At 36.4% G+C, this 22,218-nt stretch overlaps 1 protein-coding gene across 2 annotated transcripts in view; it reads right to left on the bottom strand.

The window, feature by feature from the left end:
• SPATA6 (spermatogenesis associated 6) overlaps positions 1-22,218 on the bottom strand; it is a 166,744-nt gene that overhangs the window by 43,343 nt on the left and 101,183 nt on the right. The window contains exons 10-11 of one of the 2 annotated variants that reach the window (XM_005204783.5): positions 8,876-9,060; positions 4,939-4,990 (exon numbers count right to left, since the gene is read on the bottom strand). In XM_005204783.5, coding sequence (XP_005204840.2) covers positions 4,939-4,990; positions 8,876-9,060 — 237 coding nt within the window. 2 annotated transcript variants of the gene reach the window in all.

Here is a 22,218-nt window from a genome sequence, read left to right as displayed (position 1 = left end):
GCAACCGGCTCTAGGAGTCTTGCCTGGAAAATTCCAGGGACAGAAGATTCTTGCAGGCTACAGTCCAGGGGTCACAGAGTTGGACACAACTAAGTGCCTGAGCAAACACACACACACATACACACACACAGTCTTCACTGCTGTGCTTTATAGTTAAATCTTAAAATTAGGGGGTGGATCCTCCAATTTTGTTCTTTCAGAACTTCTTTGGTATCTCAAGTACTCTTCCATTCACATTTTAGAATCAGCTTATCAATATCCACTTGAAAGCTCGATGGGGTTTTATGATTTCATTGAAAAATAGAGTTCAAACTGGGAAAAACTGACATCTTAACATTAAGTCTTCCAACCAATGAATATGGTGTAACTCTCTGTTTTAGTTCTATCTTCTTTGATTTCTTTCAACAGTGTTTTGTAGTTCTCAGAATGCACATCCTGCATTCTGTATAATCCTGCTAGAATTATATGTAAGCACTTCAGTTTCTGGTGCTATTGTAAACTATATGAATTTTCTTTTTTAAAATTCTAATTGTTCATGGCTAGTATATAGGAAAAAATTACTTTCTTTTTATCCTGTGACATTGATAAACTTACTTCTTAGGAGTTTTTCTGTAGATCATTTGGAATTTTCTACATAAATAACCATATCCTTTGCAAATAGTTTTGTTTCTTGCCTTCTAACCTTGATGCCTTTTATCTATGTTCTTATCTATCTGTATTATCTAAGACTCCCAGTATGATGTTAAAGAAATGGTGAGAGAGGGCTTGCTTGCCTTGCTTCTGAGCTTAGGGGGAGAAAGCATTTAGTCTTTCACCATTAAGTATAATGTCAGCAGTTAGGTTTTTTAAAGATGCTTCTTAATTACGTTAAGGAAGTATGCTTCTACCTCAACTTTACTGACAGTGTTTAACATGAATAGAGTTAAACTTTGCTGTATACTTTTTCTGTCTATTGAAATGACACAGAACAAAATGTATTTACTCTGTTAATAGGATGAATTTACATTGTGTTTCTGGAATAAGTCCACTTGATTACAATACATTTTCATTTTTATATATTGCTGATTCTAATTTCCTAACATGTTGTTAAGGATTTTTATGTATATATTGTATGGGATTTTGGTCTATTTTTCTTTTCTTGTAATGTCATTATCTATTTGACATTAGAAGAAATATTGATATCATGAGATGACCCAGGATGTATTTTTTCTTCTATTTTCAGGAATGTATAAAACCAGCATTATGTTTTCCTTAAAGGTTTGGTTGAATTCACTATAGAAAGCCTCTGGGCTTAGGGTTTTCTTATATGGGAGATTCCTAACTTTAAATTAAATTTCTTTAATGAGATAAAAAATTAAAAGCATCAAAACAAGCATAAGATACATATGATATACAGTCTAAAGACCCTATAGAAGTGTAATTTGAAATTCCAGAGGGACAGTATTGGAACAGAAGCAATGTTTAAAGAAAGAATGAATGAGTTTTCCAAAACTGATGAAAGATATCAACTTAAAAATTTAAGAAGCTCTGCAAACAGTGTAGAATTAATCCAAGAAAACTACACTTAGGCATATCATAGTAAGATTACTAAACACAAAGTTGAAGAGCAAATCTTAAATGCAAGAGCGTGGGGAAACCCTACAGTACTTCAAAGGAATGACAGGTGACTATTCAAGTGACACAGAAGAAGCCAGAAGACAGTGAATGGCTTCCTTAAAGTGTCAAAGGAGGAAACTCCCTAGTGGTCCAGTGGTTAGACTCCATGCTTTCACTGCTGAGAGCAGAGGTTCAATCCCCGATTAGGGAACTAAGATCCTTGTGGTATGGCCAAAAAATAGGACGATAAAGTGCCAAAAGGAAACAGCCACCAACCTGGATATAATACAGAATTTTATATCCAGTAAAACCAGCCTACATAAAAGTAGAACCATGATGTTTTTAAAAAAACAAAATTGGAATTCAAAGCCAGGATAGTAACATTAAAGAAAGTACTACAGGGAGGAGGAAGATGACTCAAAAACTGAAATTGGAACATGGAACCTCAGGAAAGGATGAAGAATAACAGAAAAGGTAAATATGTGATTAAAATGAATAAACATTACTACACAAACAAAATGAATTTGTTGTATGTTTTATATATGTAGAATCAAAATGCAAGATAATAGATATCAAAAAAATGAGACAGGTTAAAAAAACAGTAAATGTTTTTAGGTCCCAACATTATTGGCGAGGTCAACAAAGAAATAATTTGTTATGTATGCAAGTTGCAATCTCTAGGGCAACCAATAACATAGTTAAAAAAAGTGGATAACAAGTTAATAAAAAGGAAAAGGATTATAAAAAAGTTATTAATTCAAATGAAAGCTGCATCAGTCTACATGAAAATTCTAGATTTTCAATCTGGAAAAAAATCTCATGTGTTATTCACAAGACACACACTTTAAATATAATGATTAAAAAAAGGATGGAAAATATATACCATGTATATATGGCCAAAATAAAGTTGCTATAACTGTACACCTAGCAGTGTAGGTGCTGCTACATAGTACTATGAAACAAGAAATAACACTAGAAATAAAAAAGACACTTTACAATAAAAGATTTGTATCACAGTCTGAAATCTGTATCCAACTAACATGGCTTCAAAATATATAAAACAAAGTTAACAGAACTACAAAGAAAAAGAGATATCCACAGTCATAGAACTTGAAACTTTCTTGAAATTTGCCACCTTCCTCCACTATGCAGAAAAAATAATTCCAACTAGATCATATGTTTAAATGTGAAAGAAAACAAAAAGTCTTTAGAAGAAAACATAGGATGGAGTCCTGAAGTAGACTAAGAGAAGAAATTTTCACATACTGAGGGATGGAGAAGTCATTCTGGCCTGTCCCTCATGTGGCTTGAACTTTACGCTAAGTACAGCCAGCAGTTCTTATGAACTTTATCGAACTCAAGGATACTAGCAGTTCTCAAGACAACATCTGCAGCAGCAATCAGCTGCAATCTTAAGATCACAAAGGTCTCCTCTTATGACTACACAGCCATTTCGACCATAACCAACCCTAACTTATTAACTCATCTATCTATAACTCTGTGGGTTTTGCTAATATAAGCCTCCTTCATTTTGCAGTCTGGCAGAACACAATTCAAGAGCTACTCCGTCACAGTTCAAATCTCTTGGGCTATAGTTCTCAGTCTGGCTCTAATAAAACCTTTCTATTCTTATTTTAGATTGTTTATTGATTATTTCCACTGATAAGACAAACATTCTAAAAATGCTAATACAAAAGATAAATTGGATTCATTGGACTTAAGAACTTCTTTTCATCAAAAGATATCATTAAAAGAAAGAAAAGGCAAGATACAGAGTGGGAAAAGAAAATTATGAAACATATATCTGACATATCAAGAATCTATATGGAAATTTTAACAAATTAAAAGAGACAATGCAGTATAAAAATGGGCAAGTAACTTGAACAAATACTCACCAAAGAGAATACCCAGTCAATAAACTAGTCACCAGGAAACAGCAAATTGAAACCATTATGTGATAAAACTACTTCTCACAGTCAAAATGCCAAAATTAAAATGCATGTATGCACACACACATATACATGCACACAACCTATCAAGCAGAAGTGAGCATACGAAACAAACTGAACTCATTCACACTGGTAGTGGGAGTGTAAATCATTAAAATCACTTGGAAAAGCTTAATGTTTATACAGTTTATGACTGAGCAATACAGTGGTGGCAACATACCCAAATAAAATGTATACAATGTTATCTGAGGATACATACTGTTCATAACAGTTCTAAAATAGCTCAAACCAGAAACAACCCAAAGGCCCATCGATAGATGAATGCATTAACCAATGGTAGTATTTTCACACAATGAAATACCATGCAGCAGCAAGAGTGAAGAACTAGGTAACAAGATGTCTACATTACAAAAATATCCGAACTGGAAAAACAAAATGAAATAAGTAAGAAAAAAAAGGGAAAAGACACAGTAGGATGTCACTGCTATAAACATAAAAACATGCAATACTTTTACTTCTAATCTTCTAACACTTCTAATCTTGTTATTAGAAGTTAGGATAATGTTAACCTTGGGAGAGGCAGTCACTGGGACTATCTGTAATTATACTTTGAAAACAAGTTTAATTTAAAATTATGCATAATAGAAGCTTTCAACTATATAAAATGATGCCAATGTCACATAATCCAGTTACATTCCCAGGACCAAGCTTGGTGTCCAACATGACTCCTGATAAACAATTGTTTTTAAATAAATGACTGAAACAAGATACCAAACATAAAAAGAATAATATACTGTAATTATTTCCCACCTGTCATTTATTTATATGTTCATTTGCCTTATGTCAGATTTTCATACTGATGTTATTTAGTACTAAACTGATAAACCTGACCTCTTCTTGTCCTCTTTTAAGTATTTAAATAGCATAAAAATCAGCTGGGAAACTTCTCCAAAACACATGTCTCATCCCTCCTCTCATTCTACCATTCAATCAAATCTATTTGCAGGAAATGGAATTTATTCCGGGTCATAAAATAAGAGTTCCCGTATTTTGAAGGCTGTGAAAAATTATCGTGAAATCACTACTTACTGACTCTTTATGAGATAGGTATCACTAATATTTTTTTTATAGTTAACATGATCTGTGTCAAACATTTTGCATAATGACTCAGGTCAGGCAGGAAGTTAGATATGTTCCCTTTAGCTAAACCACTGACTTCCATTAAATGGAGTTGTATCTTTTCTTTTCCTTCCCAGGGATTAAATATTGTGAGCATTAAACATCTTGGGTGGTTTTCATGCCTAATTTTAAAAAAAGCCTTCAAGAGAAAAATTTAGAAACTAACATATAAATGTCTTTGATGAGCCTGATGTGATTTCAAGACATTCTTTACCCGGTCATGGATCTCATCACAGTTGGAAGGTGAACACCAATCAGAATGGAACCTGTAGGCATAAAAAACAAAGATGATTGCATTCCAGAGGGAGAGAAAAATAAATCACCAAATGCCAGACACATAGTTATTTTTTCTTATCCCTTTGTGATAACATATAAGGATTAGAATAACATATTTTCTTTCTTTGAGGATGAGAGACAGATATAAAATCAAATACTCAACCTCAACTATAGTATTAGGTCCTCACAATATGTTCAATTCATAGTCTAACAAAGTTGGACATGCTTTGGGGACAGCAAATCTATATACCTAACCATTTTAACAATGTCCATATATAATTCTTTAGAGCTTTATCTCTAAACAAAGATATAAATTTTTATACTAGAGCAATAATTCCACATATAGTACCTTTAAAATTATTTTCCATTCTTGGAATTAAACATGCCAAAGAAGAACTAAAGCAGCCCATCATTTCTCTTTCTCATGCATTTCCCAAACACAAAGCTGGCACTAGTATAATTAAGATATCTTGCTTTATCTAAGTGATAACGAAAATTTCTACATCCATCTGATTATAATGTATCTACATGACATATTCTTGATAATTCCTTTATAAAGGAAGTACGTGAAAATCACTCAGTCGGGTCCGACTCTTTGCGACACCATGGACTATACAGACCATGGAATTCTCCAGGCCAGAATACTGGAGTGGGTAGCTGTTCCCTTCTCCAGGGGATCTTCCCAACCCAGGGATCGAACCCAGGTCTCCTGCATTGCAGGCAGATTCTTTACCAGCTGAACCACAGGGGAAGCCCAAGAATACTGGAGTGGGTAGCCTATCCCTTCTCCAGTAGATCTTCCTGACCCAGGAATCTAACCAGGGTCTCCCGCATTGCAAAAGGATTCATTATAAAGGAATGAGTTATTAAAATGCTAATAGTTTGCTTAAAACCTTCTAGCTTCTAGTTTGTCCTTACAAAGTTATAATTTTATGTGTTTACACAAAGTATAAACTATTAGGCAGGATAAATGACTTACATAATCTGTTTTAAAGAATGCAATCAATAATGGATGATCGACTATATCTAAATCTTAATCTCCTGCATTTGTAATAGGAAGTGTTGCCTGCACTGATGGAAATATATTGGCAGGCCTTATTACTGGCTACGTATGTAACACATCTTGAAAATCAGAGACTCAAATGTGCAGCTCCAGGAGGATCTCTTTGATGATACTGTGAGAGGATCCACTAGTCTGTGCTGTGGTATAAGGAATGACTGCCTAACAGTCTTACTGCATTTAGAAAGCAAAACCTTTAGCATGAGAATATCAGCTCCTATTAAATTAGATTTGCTATTATTTCTTAGTCTGATTTTATTAATAACTCTATAAGCTAATATAATTATTATGCCATAATATTAATATTTATACTTTGAAGAGAAAACTGGTTTTGAAACATAACACTTATAATCAGAAGTGAAACCCGTTTATGGTGTACTAACTCTACTGGAGTTATTCTTTTGAAAGGATTAAAGCAAAAAGGACCTTCATGATAAATAAATAAAGTCATTTGCTTAGAGTCGCTGATAAAGCTTTCAAAATGTGTTTATTCCTATATATGATAAGGAGTCAGCATTTTACAGCAATCTTAGAGGAAAACTTATTTAATTTTAATGAATATGTACCTAGAAAAAATAGAGCTCTATGTTCTGTCATACTCCCAATTTTGCCAAGGACATACAATCTATGTTTACATCAGTTTAAATTGTTTATTGATTCCAATGGATTGTATAAACACTCTAGTATATTTCTCAGTGACCTAAAAGCCAGATCATAGAAAGTCTTATATTTAAACATGTGGTACTAAGCATGCTAAAAAGAACAAAATGTTTTTTCTTTTGGTAATATGTCTTAAAGACATATTGTCTGATATATTTTACTTTCCTTTACAGACTAGATCTAGATTTTTTTAGAAAATACACTCGAAGTAGAGGTGTTCTTAGTGAAAATAAAAAAGTTTATTTATATTATAAAGTACTAAAATAAAATTTTATCAACTTATTTAGATGTGTTCAAACTAAACAACTATTATATTCTTTAATTTTAAAAGTACCTCAAATTTCTTCCAGTCATAGGTAAAATATGTAATGTTTAACATTTGAATCACTGGTATCCTTCTAGCAAAGAACTTATTTATCTATATCTACTATCCAACGCCAAAATAAATGCTGTCACCTACTCTAAACCATCCCCTGCACTGAAATATGAAAAAGGGACAGCTGACATTAGCTAGCCTCAATAAAGAAGTTTTGAAAACAGCCTCAATGAAGAATTTATCAACCTGACTTCAAAATACTGAGACAAAATTATATACAAGGAAAAAAAAACAACACAAGATTAAATTTGATATTTTACTATAGCAGTAGACAATTGCAGACTTCTTCAAAATATGCAAAAAGATAGAAAAATAAATCAAGGTTTATAATAAGATATTCAAGGAGTTATAGGTTTAAAAAATGCTTGAAAACCTACAGATATAGCAAAGAACCTAATCAGGAAAACCACAAGTGCTTAATTCTAAAAGTAGGGAAAAGCAGAGTAGCACCAACTGAATGTTTGAGCATCAGAGCAGTCGTGGAAGCAAAGAAAGTCCCCTGGTAACAGAGACACAAGTTATCAGACTTCAGTAGAAAAACCTCTCTTTAAGAGCTTCTCTTGAACTTTTAAAACCTACAGATACACAGACATATCTCTCTATATAGATGTACCTACCTACCTATCTGAACTTATATCTATATAGATCTTATACCTATATATAGAACTTATACCTATATAGATCTACCTACCTACCTACCTACCTACCTACCTACCTATCTGAACTTGATTTCCAGAGGCATGATTGACTTTAAGTAACGTTAGTCAAAATTCCCTAATTTAGGATGAGTGTTTCTAGCATTCCTTCATATACCTATTTCAAATGGTTACAGGACTAACGATGAAACAAATTTATGTGTTCATAACAGGGGTGCTTTAGTACAGTTCCCAAACTGGCACACTCTTGTTTGAATCATTGGTTTTGAGATGAACTTTTGATAGATTCTCTACAGCTAATTTAAACTTTCTTATTTATGCCTGATGCCCCTAGCACACTGTAGAGATTTAGTGTGCCTCTTTAGCTTTTTGATACCATGTGTGATGATAGATTATATTTCTATGTGTTGACGGTATATCTCTTAGGTTTTCAAATTTCTACAAAATTTCTTAAATACCGAGGGTTGGGTTTGTTTGCTTTTTTTTTAATTTATGACAATTCTTGTTTTCTATGTTACTAAATGTGAGGGAGGCAAGGAATTTTCAATTTGGATTCAACAACAACAAAAACAGATGAAGAGGAATTATTTCTTTCACATTCAAATTATAACAAGTGTCTTAACTTTGTTTGCCAAAACGTTTTTAGAGGGAGAACTAGATCATTAACATGATTAAGATTCTCTTGGCAGTTGGGGATAGGTAATTTGATGAAAGCAGGTGCCATGAACCCATAATATACAGTATCATTATTATCAGTAAAAGAAAAAATATAACCTATGCTATTTTTATACATAAGTCATGACTATAATGTTAAATTCCTATGAATCTCTTAAAAACAATTATCATATACTCTATTTTTCACTTTGGGAACTACAATATTTAATTAGGGTTAAAGTGACTCTAATTAATAAACTCACTATAGTTAATAAACTCACTTTGAGAGAACTGAGCTGGGGAGGAGTATCTGACACTGTGCAATATGTTCTAAGCAAAAACAATTTAAAGTAACTCTCTTAAAATCAAATAACCCTTTTGCAAATAATCACGTGACATACATAATTACTGCCTGCTCTTTTCTAATGATTATTCAAAAATTAATACAGAAATAGAAACTAAGCATTACCTTTCCCTGAGAGAAGCTCGATTTAACACAGGGCTTGGAGAATGCTTCGGCATGGTAGAGGGTGCTGAATGAACAAGTAAGGTCCTGGCTGAATGCTGGGGCTTGCTGCATGACCTTGAACTCAAGTAGTCTTCGCACCTTTCCAAAGACTCATCGAAGTCTCTCCCATGAGGTGTTCTGATGACCTGTTTAAAAATTACATATGTAAAAAAAAAAAAAATTACATATGTATACACAGGATATATATATATATATATATATATATATAGTGACATTATACACATACACATACAACATTTGTAAAAATAAAAAAAATCAAATATAATGTCACAGCTATATTTGAAGATAAATTTCATTAGGGGGTTCCCTGGTGATCTAATGGTTAGGATTCCATGCTTTTACTACCATGGCCTGGGTTCATTCCCTAGTTGGGGAACTGAGATCTCACAAACTGCATGGCAAAATAGGTTTAAAAAAAAAGATAATGTATGTAAAAACACATGAAAATTCTCAACACAGAACAAGTCCTCAGTAAGTGGATTCAAACGTTAAAAGCTATTTTGGGCTTCCCCAGTGGCTCAGCAATAAAGAATCAGCCTGCTAATGCAGGAGACGTGGGTTCGATCCTTGCGTTGGGATGATACCCTGGAGAAGGAAATGGCAACCCACTCTAGTATTCTTGCCTGGAAAATCCCCTGGACAGAGGAGCCTGGCAGGCTACAGTCCAGGGGGCTGCAGAGTCAGATAAAACTGAGCTACTGAGCATAGCAATCGTTACTACCACTATATGACTAAACATTGAATAATCTGACTATTCAATCCACATGTCCAAAATCACTGCAGATGGTGACTGCAGCCATGAAATTAAAAGACACTTGCTCCTTGGAAGAAAAGCTATGATCAACCTAGACAGCATATTAAAAAGCAGAGACATTATTTGCCAACAAAGGCCCGTCTAGTCAAAGCTATGGATTTTCTAGTAGTCATGTGAGGATGAGAGTTGGACTATAAAGAAAGCTGAGCTCCAAAGAATTGATGCTTTTGAACTGCGGTGTTGGAGAAGACTCTTGAGAGTCCCTTGGACTGCAAGGAGATCAAGCCAGTCAGTCAATCCTAAAGGAAATCAGTACTGAATATTCATTGGAAGGACTGATGCTGAAGCTGAAGCTCCAATACTTTAGCCACCTGATGCTGGGAAAGATTGAAGGCGGGAGAAGCGGACGATAGAGGATGAGATAGTTGGATGCCATCATCGACTCGATGAACATGAATTTGAGCAAGCTCCGGGAGTTGGTGATGGACAGGGAAGCCTGGCATGCTGCAGTCCATGGGGTCACAAAGAGTCAGACACAACTGAGTGACTGAACTGAAAATCTATAGAACTTTATCAATTCCAAGGCCTTTTGAGTAGGAACGGGGTAAAGGTAGGGATGGATATATAAAGCAAAGGACAAATACACATGAACTGATAATAGTCTAGCTGAGGCCAAACAGAACAGAATGCTAGTCCTCATACTCATCCATTGCTTCATAATAAATCAAGGTAGATAAATGAATAAATTCCTACCCTTGTAGAACTTACATTCTAGTAAAATTTACATTCTAGTAAGGAGAAACAGATTTAAAAACACACAACCCCCTGTAAAATAAATAGGTAAAATACACAGTATATTGAAGGATGGTAAATACCATGGGAGGAAAATAAAGGAAATAAGAAGTGCTGCCAGGTGGGGTGGGAGGGATATGTAGGGAAGCAGCTGTAATTTTACATAGGGTGGTCAATGGGGACCTCACAGAGAGAACCGCCCTAGCAAAATTCTATGGAGTATAGGCCTGAAGACCCTATTAAACATCACAAGACGTAAATCATGGGGACATTCCAGAAAGAGAGAAACAAACAAAAACCACACACAAAGATCCTGTGGGTGGGGTAGGGTATATGCCTGATAATTAGAAATACCAAGAAAGCCAATAGGGCTAGATTGAATAGTAGGAAATAAAGTAAAAAAGGCAAATTTTAAGGATTTAGACTTCTATTTTGAAAAGACAAGTTCTTTTATTTATTTTTTGGGGGGAAATAATATCTTCTTGGCTACTGTGTCAAGAACAATCTATAGTGTCCATGGGCAGAGTCAAGGAAATCAATTAAGAAATTATTAACAACAAAGCATGGAAGAGAATGCTGGCTTGCCTCTGAGTGATGGCAGTGGAGGCAAAAAGTGATCAGATTCAGATGCCATCTGGAAGATACAGTCCACAGGAACTGCTGATAGACTGTCAATGAGAACATCAAAGTTTTTTGGTGAAAGCAGCTGGAAGAATTGAGTTTGTGTAAATTAGTTATGCCCTTCCAATGGGACAGATGGAAGAATAAGATATTAGGAGTCTGGTTTTTGATATGTTGAGCTTCACGTATCTATCAATCATCCAAACTATCAGAGTAGAGGTTCAGGGGAAGACTCAAGGTTAAACATATAAACTGGTCATTTTTAGAGTCTAAATGGTATTTAAAAATATGGCACTAAGTGATATAACCAAGGAAGTGAGCATAAATAGGAAACCTCTGAAAACTGAGCCCTGGGAATACTCCACTGTTTATAATCTGGGAAGATGAGAAGCAGACTAAGGAATGGCCAGGAAAAAAGGGGAAGAAAATGGAGAATGTATTATGCTGGAAGTCAATTAAATAATGTATTTCAAGGAAGGGGAGTAACTAGTTCAGTCTAATGTTGCTGATAAGACAAGGTAGAAAAGACTTGGAATAGTATCAATAATTTTAATAAGAGTAGCTTTGATGGAGTGATGGGAGTGTTAATCTGGAGTTAAATAAATTCAATTCCTCTTTCTTGTTCCTTAACACATATTTAACTTCCCATCACCATATTACTGGAGAAGGGAATGGCTACACACTCCAGTATTCTTGCCTGGAGAATTCCCTGGACAGAGGAGCCTGGTGGGCTACAGTCCATGGGGTCGCAAAGAGTCAGACAGGACTGAAGCAACTTGGCATGCAAGCACCAAGTGCTGAGACTACAATAGTGAACACGACAAAGTCCCTGCCTTTATGAAATTTTGTCCTAGCAGTTATTATCAACTAAATATTTGACCTTTAAGAAGGTCACTATGACCTTTCATCTTTCTCAGACTCATTTCTCCAGGTTTAATAATGGCTACCTTATATCTAAAAATCTTCCATAATTTATTTTAAGTTTCCTGCAGAATAGGCAATGGCACCCCACTCCAGTACTCTTGCCTGGAAAATCCCACGGACGGAGGAGCCTGGAAGGCTGCAGTCCATGGGGTCGCGAAGAGTCAGAAACGACTAAGTGACTTCACTTTCACTTTTCACCTTCATGCATTGGAGAAGGAAATGGCAACCCACTCCAGGGTTCTTGCCTGGAGAATCCCAGGGATGGGGGAGCCTGGTGGGCTGCTGTCTATGGGGTTGCACAGAGTCGGACACGACTGAAGTGACTTAGCAGCTTAGCAGCAGAATATCTAGATGTGTGAATTAGTTATAAAACAAATGTAAGCAATTTATTATTAAAACACCACTCCTCCTTCAATACTACCACAACTTTCACTGCTTTCCAGAATTACAGCAACATATGGTGAGCCAGCAGTCAACAGAGAGAATCAAACTTTGATTCCAGAACCAAATAGCATGTAATTCAAATGACTCAGTTATGGTCCCAAATAACTGACCAAGAATATGTGATCCAGACTGAATGAGAGGAAAAAACTGAAAAATGCTCTGAAGACTGATGGGAAAGGGAAAAAAAAGTGCTATAATGCTGTTTCTCGAATTATATCCAAATCTGAGCCACTTGGCTTATAGAGATTATTTATCTCCATTAATTTCAATGCCAGTTGAGTCATGTTGGCTGCAGACCATTTCACTTTTTGTTTACTAAAATTTCTCCACAAACTAGTCAGCAACGCTCTACATAAAGCCTCTTCTAGGTGACTACAACTGTTTCTCTTTATCAGACTAGTCACGAAGAATCTCTTGGACAACACATTAGCTAACACAGAGATCTAGAGAGGTACAGGGATTTGAACTCACAAACCAGATAAGAGAGGGTATTAACACAAAGAAAACTGGCAGATATGCTAGGGGGCAAATCTATATGACAATACCTGCAGAAGGACATTTATAAACTTCTAATGGTCTAAATGGTGGAGGGCTCATGGAGGAGGTAGGTTGGAATCAAGGTGCTAAGCAGAGAAAAGGGGGAGATAGGGCATTCCAAGTGGAAGAAAAGGCACAAGGAATAAACAATGAAGATACAATCACATGGCTAGTTGTGTAGGAAAGTAATTGGAGAGAATATCACAGAGGCGGAGAGGGGCACACTGCAGAGAACCTTGAATACTGTGTATAACTCAACACTATCCAATATTTATTAAGCATCTTCTATGTATCAAGTACTGAACAAGGTAGGAGACAGTAATCACAGATAAATATAATAGGAGACTTCAAAGATATTACCGTCCAGAATGAGAGACATGAAAAAACAAATAATGATAACACAATGAGGAAGGAGATTAGAACTAAATAGATATACAATGAGTAACAGTGCAGTGGGGATACAGCTGGATATATTCCTTCCATGGAATTAGAATAAATATTTTGGAAAATTATATTTCAAAATGAGGGAATGGAAGGTATAATAAGGGGATGAGATAAGAATCCACTTCAAATTTTCAACCTAGACTTAGCTAAGAAGCATTTTCATAGCTCTTGTGAGTTTTCCATAGGTTGCTCATTCACCTCCAGAAATCAAAGGGAATGTCCTTACTTTGGCTCATAACGGAAGAGGCATATTTCTCGGATGATTCCTCAAGAACCCTAGCTTAGAGTGTTCAAAGAATTGGGTTCAAATCCCTGCTTGTTATGTGACCCTGAGCAAGTCATTTACTCTAAGTTTTCATTTCCTTATCTATAAACTGGGGAAACAACCTTATAGGTTTGCTACAGAAAATAAACAAGACAAAATTAGTACAAACACAAAGCAGAGAGCTTGATTCATGAAAGACAACAGTATTTATTTCCTCTGTTTACATAAACCTTCATATTCCAGCATAAAGAGTTTCTTCCTTTTTACATTTATGGAAATAGTTCTTTAAATCCTTTTTATAAGATCGCGGAAATGCAACAATTCCAATATTGCAGATGTTGAAATGCATCAAGATAAAATCTAATAGTTTTAAACCAATCTGAAATTGTTATAGGTTAAAAAAGAAAATTTCATTTCACCAAGTTCATTGTAACTACATAAATGTAATTATGTAGATAACATACTTTTCAAATATGTGATATATAATGGTTGAGTTATGCCATACTGCAGAAATAAGGTTCCTGAAAAGCTGCTTATACAATAAGTTAAATCATATTTGTGCCCATAAAATTTATAATTTACAGGAACTTCAAAGTTAAATTAATGGAAGAAAGAACCACTAAGTATAAACAGGAACCAGGAAACTCACTTATCCAAAAAATATTTGTTGAAGACTGGTACTACATGCCATACTTGACAATTTCTCTTTCATCATGGGAAATATATTAAAAAAAATAATTCTAATGGAATTTGCTGGGAAGTAGTTGAGGAGGATGATGACAGGAAAGAAGTGTGGTAGAAGCACTACTTTCAGGATAGTAAGGATAAGGCAGGTGGCTGCTGCAAGTGCCAAGCTGCTTCAGTTGGGTTCGACTCTTTGCAACCCTATGGACGATAACCCGCCAGGCTCGTCTGTCCATGAGATTCTCCAGGCAAGAATACTGGAGTGCGTTGCCGTGTAGTCCTCCAGGGGATCTTCCCAACCCAGGGACTGAACCCACATTTCTTACATGTCTCCTGTATTGGCAGGCAGGTTCTTTACTACTAGTGCCATAGTTCTGAGTAAAAAGGAAGAGAAGCAGATTTTTGCAACTGAGATGAATTTCTCAATTTTGCTGAAAACATTCCTTTTGAATCCTACTCAAGTGAATGATCAATTCCTACCTCACCCAATTTAAAAATCCATATGCTCAACTATCCTGTTTAGTTTAAGGAAAATGTACTTTCTTTATACTAGAGAAAATTTTAAAAGAAATTCCAAAATAATGCAATGAAATTGATATGTAATTCTTAGGTGTGCCAATATTTAGGGGGTAGGGGGAAATTCCTTCCTTCTTAGATTACTCCTTGCACTTACATAAATAATTTGTTTAACCCTCACAACAACCTTTGTGGTACTTTTACTATCTACACTTTATAAGAGAGGAAACTGAAGTAAAGTCAAATAGCTACTGTTTGGCGGTAGTAGTCCCAGGTCAGTGAACTATGAGAGATCCACGGCAGAAAAAAAAAAAAAAAACAGAACACTCCCACAGCCCAAGCCTCAAAGGATGCCTATAAGGAAAGTTCCACAGAAGATACACTAACAGTCGGACTTACTAACAGCCCAATAAAGAGTGAAGGAACAAACTGGTAAACTGCTTCCAAGAAAGAAAATATCCCCCAATTAATTTTATGATGTGATCATAACATTGCTACCAAACCACTGAAGAAAAGTAGGAGAAATCTAATTATAGATCTCTCTTACTAGTGACCATGGGCTTCCCAAGTGGCACTAGTGGTAAATAACAGATGAGGGTTTGATTCCTCAGTAGGGAAGATCCCCTGGGGAAGGGCATGGCAGGCTATAGTCAATAAGTCGAAAAGAGTAGGACACGACTGAAGCGACTTGGCACACATGCATGACAATATGTGGAAAACTATCTTAAACAAAATATTAACAAATTAAAGTTAGTGATGATCAAAAAAGAATATAACATGATTAAGCTGGGTACTTTCAAAGAATACAAGAATGGATTATTAATAGAAAATCTATTAATTCACCATAGGAAAAACATTATCAACTCACTAGAAGCTGAAAAAAGTATTCAGTAACATCCAACATCCACTCATAATTCAAAAATGTAAATTCTTTGAAAACAAGGAATTTCAAAGGGAACTTCCTTAACTTGCTAAAGGATATCCAACAAAAATCTACTGCAAACAACATTCACAGGTGTGAAATCTGTGACATGATCCTATCTAAGACAGGATCAAGACAAGAAGGCACATAGTATTAGTTTTGTGCTGCAACCTATCAGGTTGCACTGCAAGAGCAAATTAAGTCTGAAAATTAGTGGCTTAACATAATAAAGGTTCATTTTCCCCTGTACTTTATGGTAATACAGGTTAGCAAGAGAATCACACTTCACAAAATTGTCCAAGGACCTGTGCTGATGAGACAGGCTGAACAATTTGCAGCTGTACCATCGAGAACAGGTGACCTCACTGTCACTGTAACAACAGAGAGTTCTTATCAATTCTTCTATGCCGCTCCCTGGAAGGGATCCACATAATTTCCATTTATAGTCTACTGGCTGGAACTAGGCCCTATACACCTGCAAGAGGGCTTGAAAATATTGGAGAGGAAATGAATAGCCAGTAGGCAATAAATATCTCTGCCACATGCACAATCACCACTTTTATTTCAGTACATTGAAAATTCTAGTAAGTCAAGACAAGGTAATCTGTAAGGCAGAATTAAAATTCATTGTTTGTAGATGATATGGCTTCCTCTACTAAACAATTCAAGAATATCTAAGACAAGAATGTTATACAAAAATCGATTTCAAAACCATAGATTAGCAAAACACATACACAAGTATTTTTACATAAAAAATTGTTTACAATGGGAACCAAAACTATAAGGTTTCTGAGACTAAATCTAACAATGTGTAACACATTAATGGAAAAGTGTATATAACTTTAGTAAGACATGTGAGACCTGAGATGACCTGCATTCACAAGGCTAACAGAACTAAAATCTTAGGCTCACCTACCTCAAGGGGACTTTATCATGAGTTTTAATGCTATAAACCAGTAAATAGCTTCATTATTTGCTTTAGTATCTTCCCATAAATCATTTGCCTGAACAACAGTCTGCTCAATCATCATTCAGCTCCCTTCTCATAATGATAGATTCTTAATCTGAGCAAACAGTCCCCTTCTCAGCCCAAGAGATAACTCAGGAAGACAAATTTCTTCCCTATTAAATACTTGCTTACTTATCAAGACTTGCTTTAAGACTCTAATCTTCATGTCCAACGTTGTTGTTGTTTAGTCACTAAGTTGCATCCAACTCTTTGCAACCCCATGAACTGTAGCCTGCTAGGCTCTTCTGTCCATGGGACTTCCCAGGCAAGAATACTGGAGTGACTTGCCATTTCCTTCTGCAGGGGATCTTCTCAAACCAGAGATCGAACCTACATCTCCTGTTTGGCAGGTGGATTCGTTACCACTGCACCACCAGGGAACCCTAATCTTTTATATCGCAAACATTGCCAATGAGATTCCCTGCTTTAAAGTTCAGTTCAGTTCAGTTGCTCAATCATGTCTGACTCTGTGACCCCATGGACTGCAGCATGTCAGGCCTCACTATCCATTACAAACTCCCAGAGTCCACCCAAACTCATGTCCATTGAGTTGTTGATGCCATCCAACCATCTCATCCTCTGTCATCCCCTTCTCCTCCTGTCCTCAATCTTTCCCAGCATCAGGGTCTTTTCAAATGAGTCAGCTCTTCACATCAGGTGGCCAAAGGACTGGAGTTTCAGCTTCAACATCAGTCCTTCCAGTGAACACCAGGACTGATCTCCTTTAGATTGGACTGGTTGGATCTCCTTGCAGTCCAAGGGACTCACAGGAGTTTTCTCTAACACCACAGTTCAAAAGCATCAATTCTTAGGCGCTCAGCTTTCTTTATAGTCCAACTCTCACATCCATACATGACCACTGGAAAAACCATAGCCTTGACGGACCTTTGCTGGCCAAGTAATGTTTCTGCTTTTGAATATGCTATCTAGGTTGGTCATAACTTTTCTTCCAAGGAGTAAGCCTCTTTTTATTTCATGGCTGCAGTCACCATCTGCAGTGATTTTGGAGCTGCCCAAAATATAAAATCAGCCACTGTTTCTCCATCTATTTGCCATGAAGTGATGGGACCGGATGCCATGATCTTAATTTCTGAATGTTGAGCTTTAAGCCAACTTTTTCCACTCTCCTCTTTCACTTTCATCAAGACGCTCTTTAGTTCTTCACTTTCTGCCATAAAGGTAGTATCATCTCCATATCTGAGGTTATTGATATTTCTCCCAGCAATCTTGATTCCAGTTTGTGCTTCATCCAGCCCAGCATTTCTCATGATGTACTCTGCATATAAATTAAATAAGCAGGGTGACAATATACAGCCTTGACGTACTCCTTTCCCAATTTGGAACCAGTCTGTTATTCCATGTCCAGTTCTAACTGTTGCTTCCTGACCTGCATACAGATTTCTCAAGAGGCAGGTCAGGTGGTCTGGTATTCCCATCTCTTTCAGAATTTTCCACAGTATATTGCGAGCCACAGAGTCAAAGGCTTTTGAATAGTCAATAAAGCAGAAGTAGATGTTTTTCTGGAACTCTCTTGCTTTTTCGATGACCCAGCAGATGTTGGCAATTTGATATCTGGTTCCTCTGCCTTTTCTAAAACCAGCTTGAACATCTGGAAGTTCACGGTTCACGTATTGCTGAAGCCTGGCTTGGAGAAATTTGAGCATTACTTTACTAGCATGTGAGATGAGTGCAATTGTGCCGGTAGTTTGAGCATTCTTTGGCATTGCCTTTCTTTGGGACTGGAATGAAAATTGACCTTTTCCAGTCCTGTGGCCACTGCTGAGTTTTCCAAATTTGCTGGCATATTGAGTGAAGTACTTTCACAGCATCATCTTTGAGGATTTGAAACAGCTCAACTGGAATTACTCAACAAAGCAATTTGAGCTCAACAAAGCTCAACACTAGCTTTGTTCGTAGTGATGCTTTCTAAGGACCACTTGACTTCACATTCCAGGATATCTGGCTCTAGATGAGTGATCACACCATCGTGATTATCTTGGTCATGAAGATCTTTTTTGTACAGTTCTTCTGTGTATTCCTGCCACCTCTTCTTAATATCTTCTGCTTCTGTTAGGTCCATACCATTTCTGTCCTTTATTGTGCCCATCTTTGCATGAAATGTTCCCTTGGTATCTCTAATTTTCTTGAAGAGATCTCTAGTCTTTCCCTTTCTATTATTTTCCTCTATTTTTTTGCACTGATTGCTGGGGAAGGCTTTCTTATCTCTCCTTGCTATTCTTTGGAACTCTGCATTTAAATGGGTATACCTTTCCTTTTCTCCTTTGCTTTTCACTTCTCTTCTTTACACAGCTATTTGTAAGGCCTCCTCAGACAGCCATTTTGCTTTTTTGCATTTCTTTTTCTTGGGGATGGTCTTGATCCCTGTCTCCTGTACACTGTCACGAACCTCAGTCCATAGTTCATCGGGTGCTCTATCAGATCTAGTCCCTTAATTCTGTTTCTCACTTCCACTGTACAGTTATAAGGGATTTGATTTAGGTCATACCTGAATGGTCTAATGGTTTTCCCCACTTTCTTCAATTTAAGTCTGAATTTGGCAATAAGGAGGTTCATGATCTCAGCCACAGTCAGCTAAAGCCCTTCTTGCTTTAAAGCCCTTCCTTAAAACTGTGGAGCCAAGACTCCCAAACACTTAACCTTTAAATATTTACCTATAAATATCCACCCTTAACTTTTCAGAGATATTACTCTTAACCTTTCAGAGATACTACTAAGTCTGCAAAGGTGATGCTCTCCCTTACTGCATAATCAAAGCTCTGCTTTGCTTGATATCAACAGATTCTTCAGTTATTGTGGTGATGTTTTTGGTGAGCTGGCAATTGACAACCCTGAAATCCAACTTAGATCCTGAAGATCCAAATAGACCCTCCTTGTTGCCACATCTAAGACACTCAACTCAGAAATATTTTTTTCCTCTGGGACTCTTGGGCCTCCCTCCTTGGTGGGGGGGGGGTCTCTCTTAACTATCAATACAATGGTGTGGGAACTGAATCTTCTTGTTAGGTCTGGACTCTGCTCTCCTTTTGGTAAAGCTCCCAAATGCTGAGTTACTTTGTCTTGTAGGAATGGAGAACCCTTGTCATTATCTGGTCAAATCTGAAAACTTGTATCTCAGGTGGAAACATGTCTTGTTATATATGTTACTAATATGTCTCTCTGTCACTTTCTGCTCTGAGTCTGTAAGAGGAAGTCCACAGCAAAATGACCAGGAATGAACTACTAAAGCTATCCTGTAGCCAAATCTAAGAACTGACAGGTTCAGATGTCCTCAATCTACCAGAATCCTTAGTAAAAACTTTGCCCTTGGCCACCTGTCAGAAAATCATGAAAACTTTCCTCAGTTTCTTCTTTTTATTTTCCTCCATGGGAGAAAATGCTTCTGAAAGAAACCACTACCAAACCTTCCATCTTCTTAGAATTACAGATCTGTCAGGTCTCCAATTTAAGATACCAATCACTAGGTTGGCGCCCAAGACATAAGCTGTATCAGCAACATAATGACCAATGCTGTCAGATTCTTATGCCTGTATTTCAGTTTAGACCAATGCCCCCTCCAAGTCAGATTCAATCTTTTGATCATCTTACGTATATTTACACGATGATTTTAAATTGCACATTACTGTTCCAAAAAGCATAATTTCACTAAGTATATTTTAGAATTACAGTGGCTACCTTGGAGGGTGTTTTATATGAACAAGACTGTTTATGTAAAAGATGCCTTAGAATGAAAAAGAGCAAAATCCTACATATCCAATAGTCTGCACTTCTCAACTGGCACAATAAAAATTCCAAAAAAAAAAAATTTCAGCGTTTACAAATTGCTTCCTTAAAAGATCTGTTGGCCAAGGCCAATTTTTAAGAATGTGAAAATGTAAAATTATGTCTTGTTAGGATACCCTCACACCCCACGAAAGAAATGGCGTTCAGCCCACTATTTATCTCCTGCCCTATCCTCTCCCTTGCCTGAGAACCCTATCCTCTTTCTGTGAGCTTTCATTCCCATCTCAAGTGCCAGAAACAAACGCTCAGTGACTTCTTAAAATTAATCCCCTTCAGAATACATCAAGTGCCATATGGTTTACTTTTAAGCTCTGATCTTTTTCTGAGCTGAATAGTCAAGACATTCTCCAAAGTCTAACAAACAAGATAAAACAAGAAATTGCAGCAGAATTTAGAATTCTGTATACTTTAATTCGGCTTTTCCACATTTCCTATCTCAATAAAAGGTATCAAGAAAACACTGAGTTGTCAAAATCAGAAATACAAAAGTTATTCATAATACTGCACGGCTAAGAGCCTTTCAATACTCTCTGATTTCAAACTTTTCTTGACTTTTTTGCTTAGTTCATAGAATTAAAAAAAAAAAGGGGGCCTGGAGATATTTTTATTGAGATTTTGTTAATTTTTGAATTACCCTACATAGAAGTATATCTTTATGACACTGATGTTTTCTCTAGGAGAACATAGTACATCTTTTCCATCTGTCAAGTCTACTTTTCTGTCAACATTAACCCTAAATATCTGTCTAATATCTCCACTGCAATTGACCTCCATTACTATCATCTTAATCCAAGCCATCATGTCTCACATTGACTATTCAATAGTCTACTAACTTGTCTACTGTCTCCTTTCTTTTCCCAGTCCACGCTACTATCAAGACTAATATTTTCAAAGTACAAAGCCAACTGTATCATCTCGTTGTTTAAAATAACTTCATTTGCTTCCCATTGTACCTAGGATAATAATCAAAATTCTTAACATGGCAAAAAAGATTTATCCCTATCTACTCTCCAGCCTAAGCTTACACCATGTGCCTGCTCATGTCTGTCACTCCTAGCAACACCGGTCTTTTAGCTGCCTACCCACTGAGCCTTTGTAAATGCTACTTCCCCCTTTTGCTTTGGGCATGTGCTTCCCTCCTTTTCACACAGTAAATTCCTATCCACCTTCAGAGCTCCAGAGCAGTCACTGAGCCTCAAAATCCTTTTTCCGTTCTCCTTCACCAGATCAAATCCTCCTAATATATAACTAGTCGAAGCCAGCATGCATATCCCTCGTGATATTTGTCACAGTTCCAATATATATTGATTTTTGTGATTTTATTATCTCTCTCATTATCATAAAATATCCATGAAGGCAGAGACAGTTACTAGTTTTGCTAATTTTTTGCTAATTTCTATTAATAATATAATAGAGTTTTAGTCATATCATCTTTCTTAATAGTAAAAGAGAAGCTGGGAGTAGAGAGGAACAAGGCATTCTAGATATGACAGAACAAAGGACTAGCTTTCCATCACGATTCATCTTTGCTTCCTTCAGAGCAGAATTACTGCTGAGAAGCAATCCCTGC

This window comes from Bos taurus, chromosome 3, assembly GCF_002263795.3.
Source record: "Bos taurus isolate L1 Dominette 01449 registration number 42190680 breed Hereford chromosome 3, ARS-UCD2.0, whole genome shotgun sequence".
NCBI classification, from domain to species: Eukaryota; Metazoa; Chordata; class Mammalia; order Artiodactyla; family Bovidae; genus Bos; species Bos taurus.
Note: the sequence above shows the minus strand (reverse complement) of the source record. Positions and strands in the feature narration are given on the sequence as shown.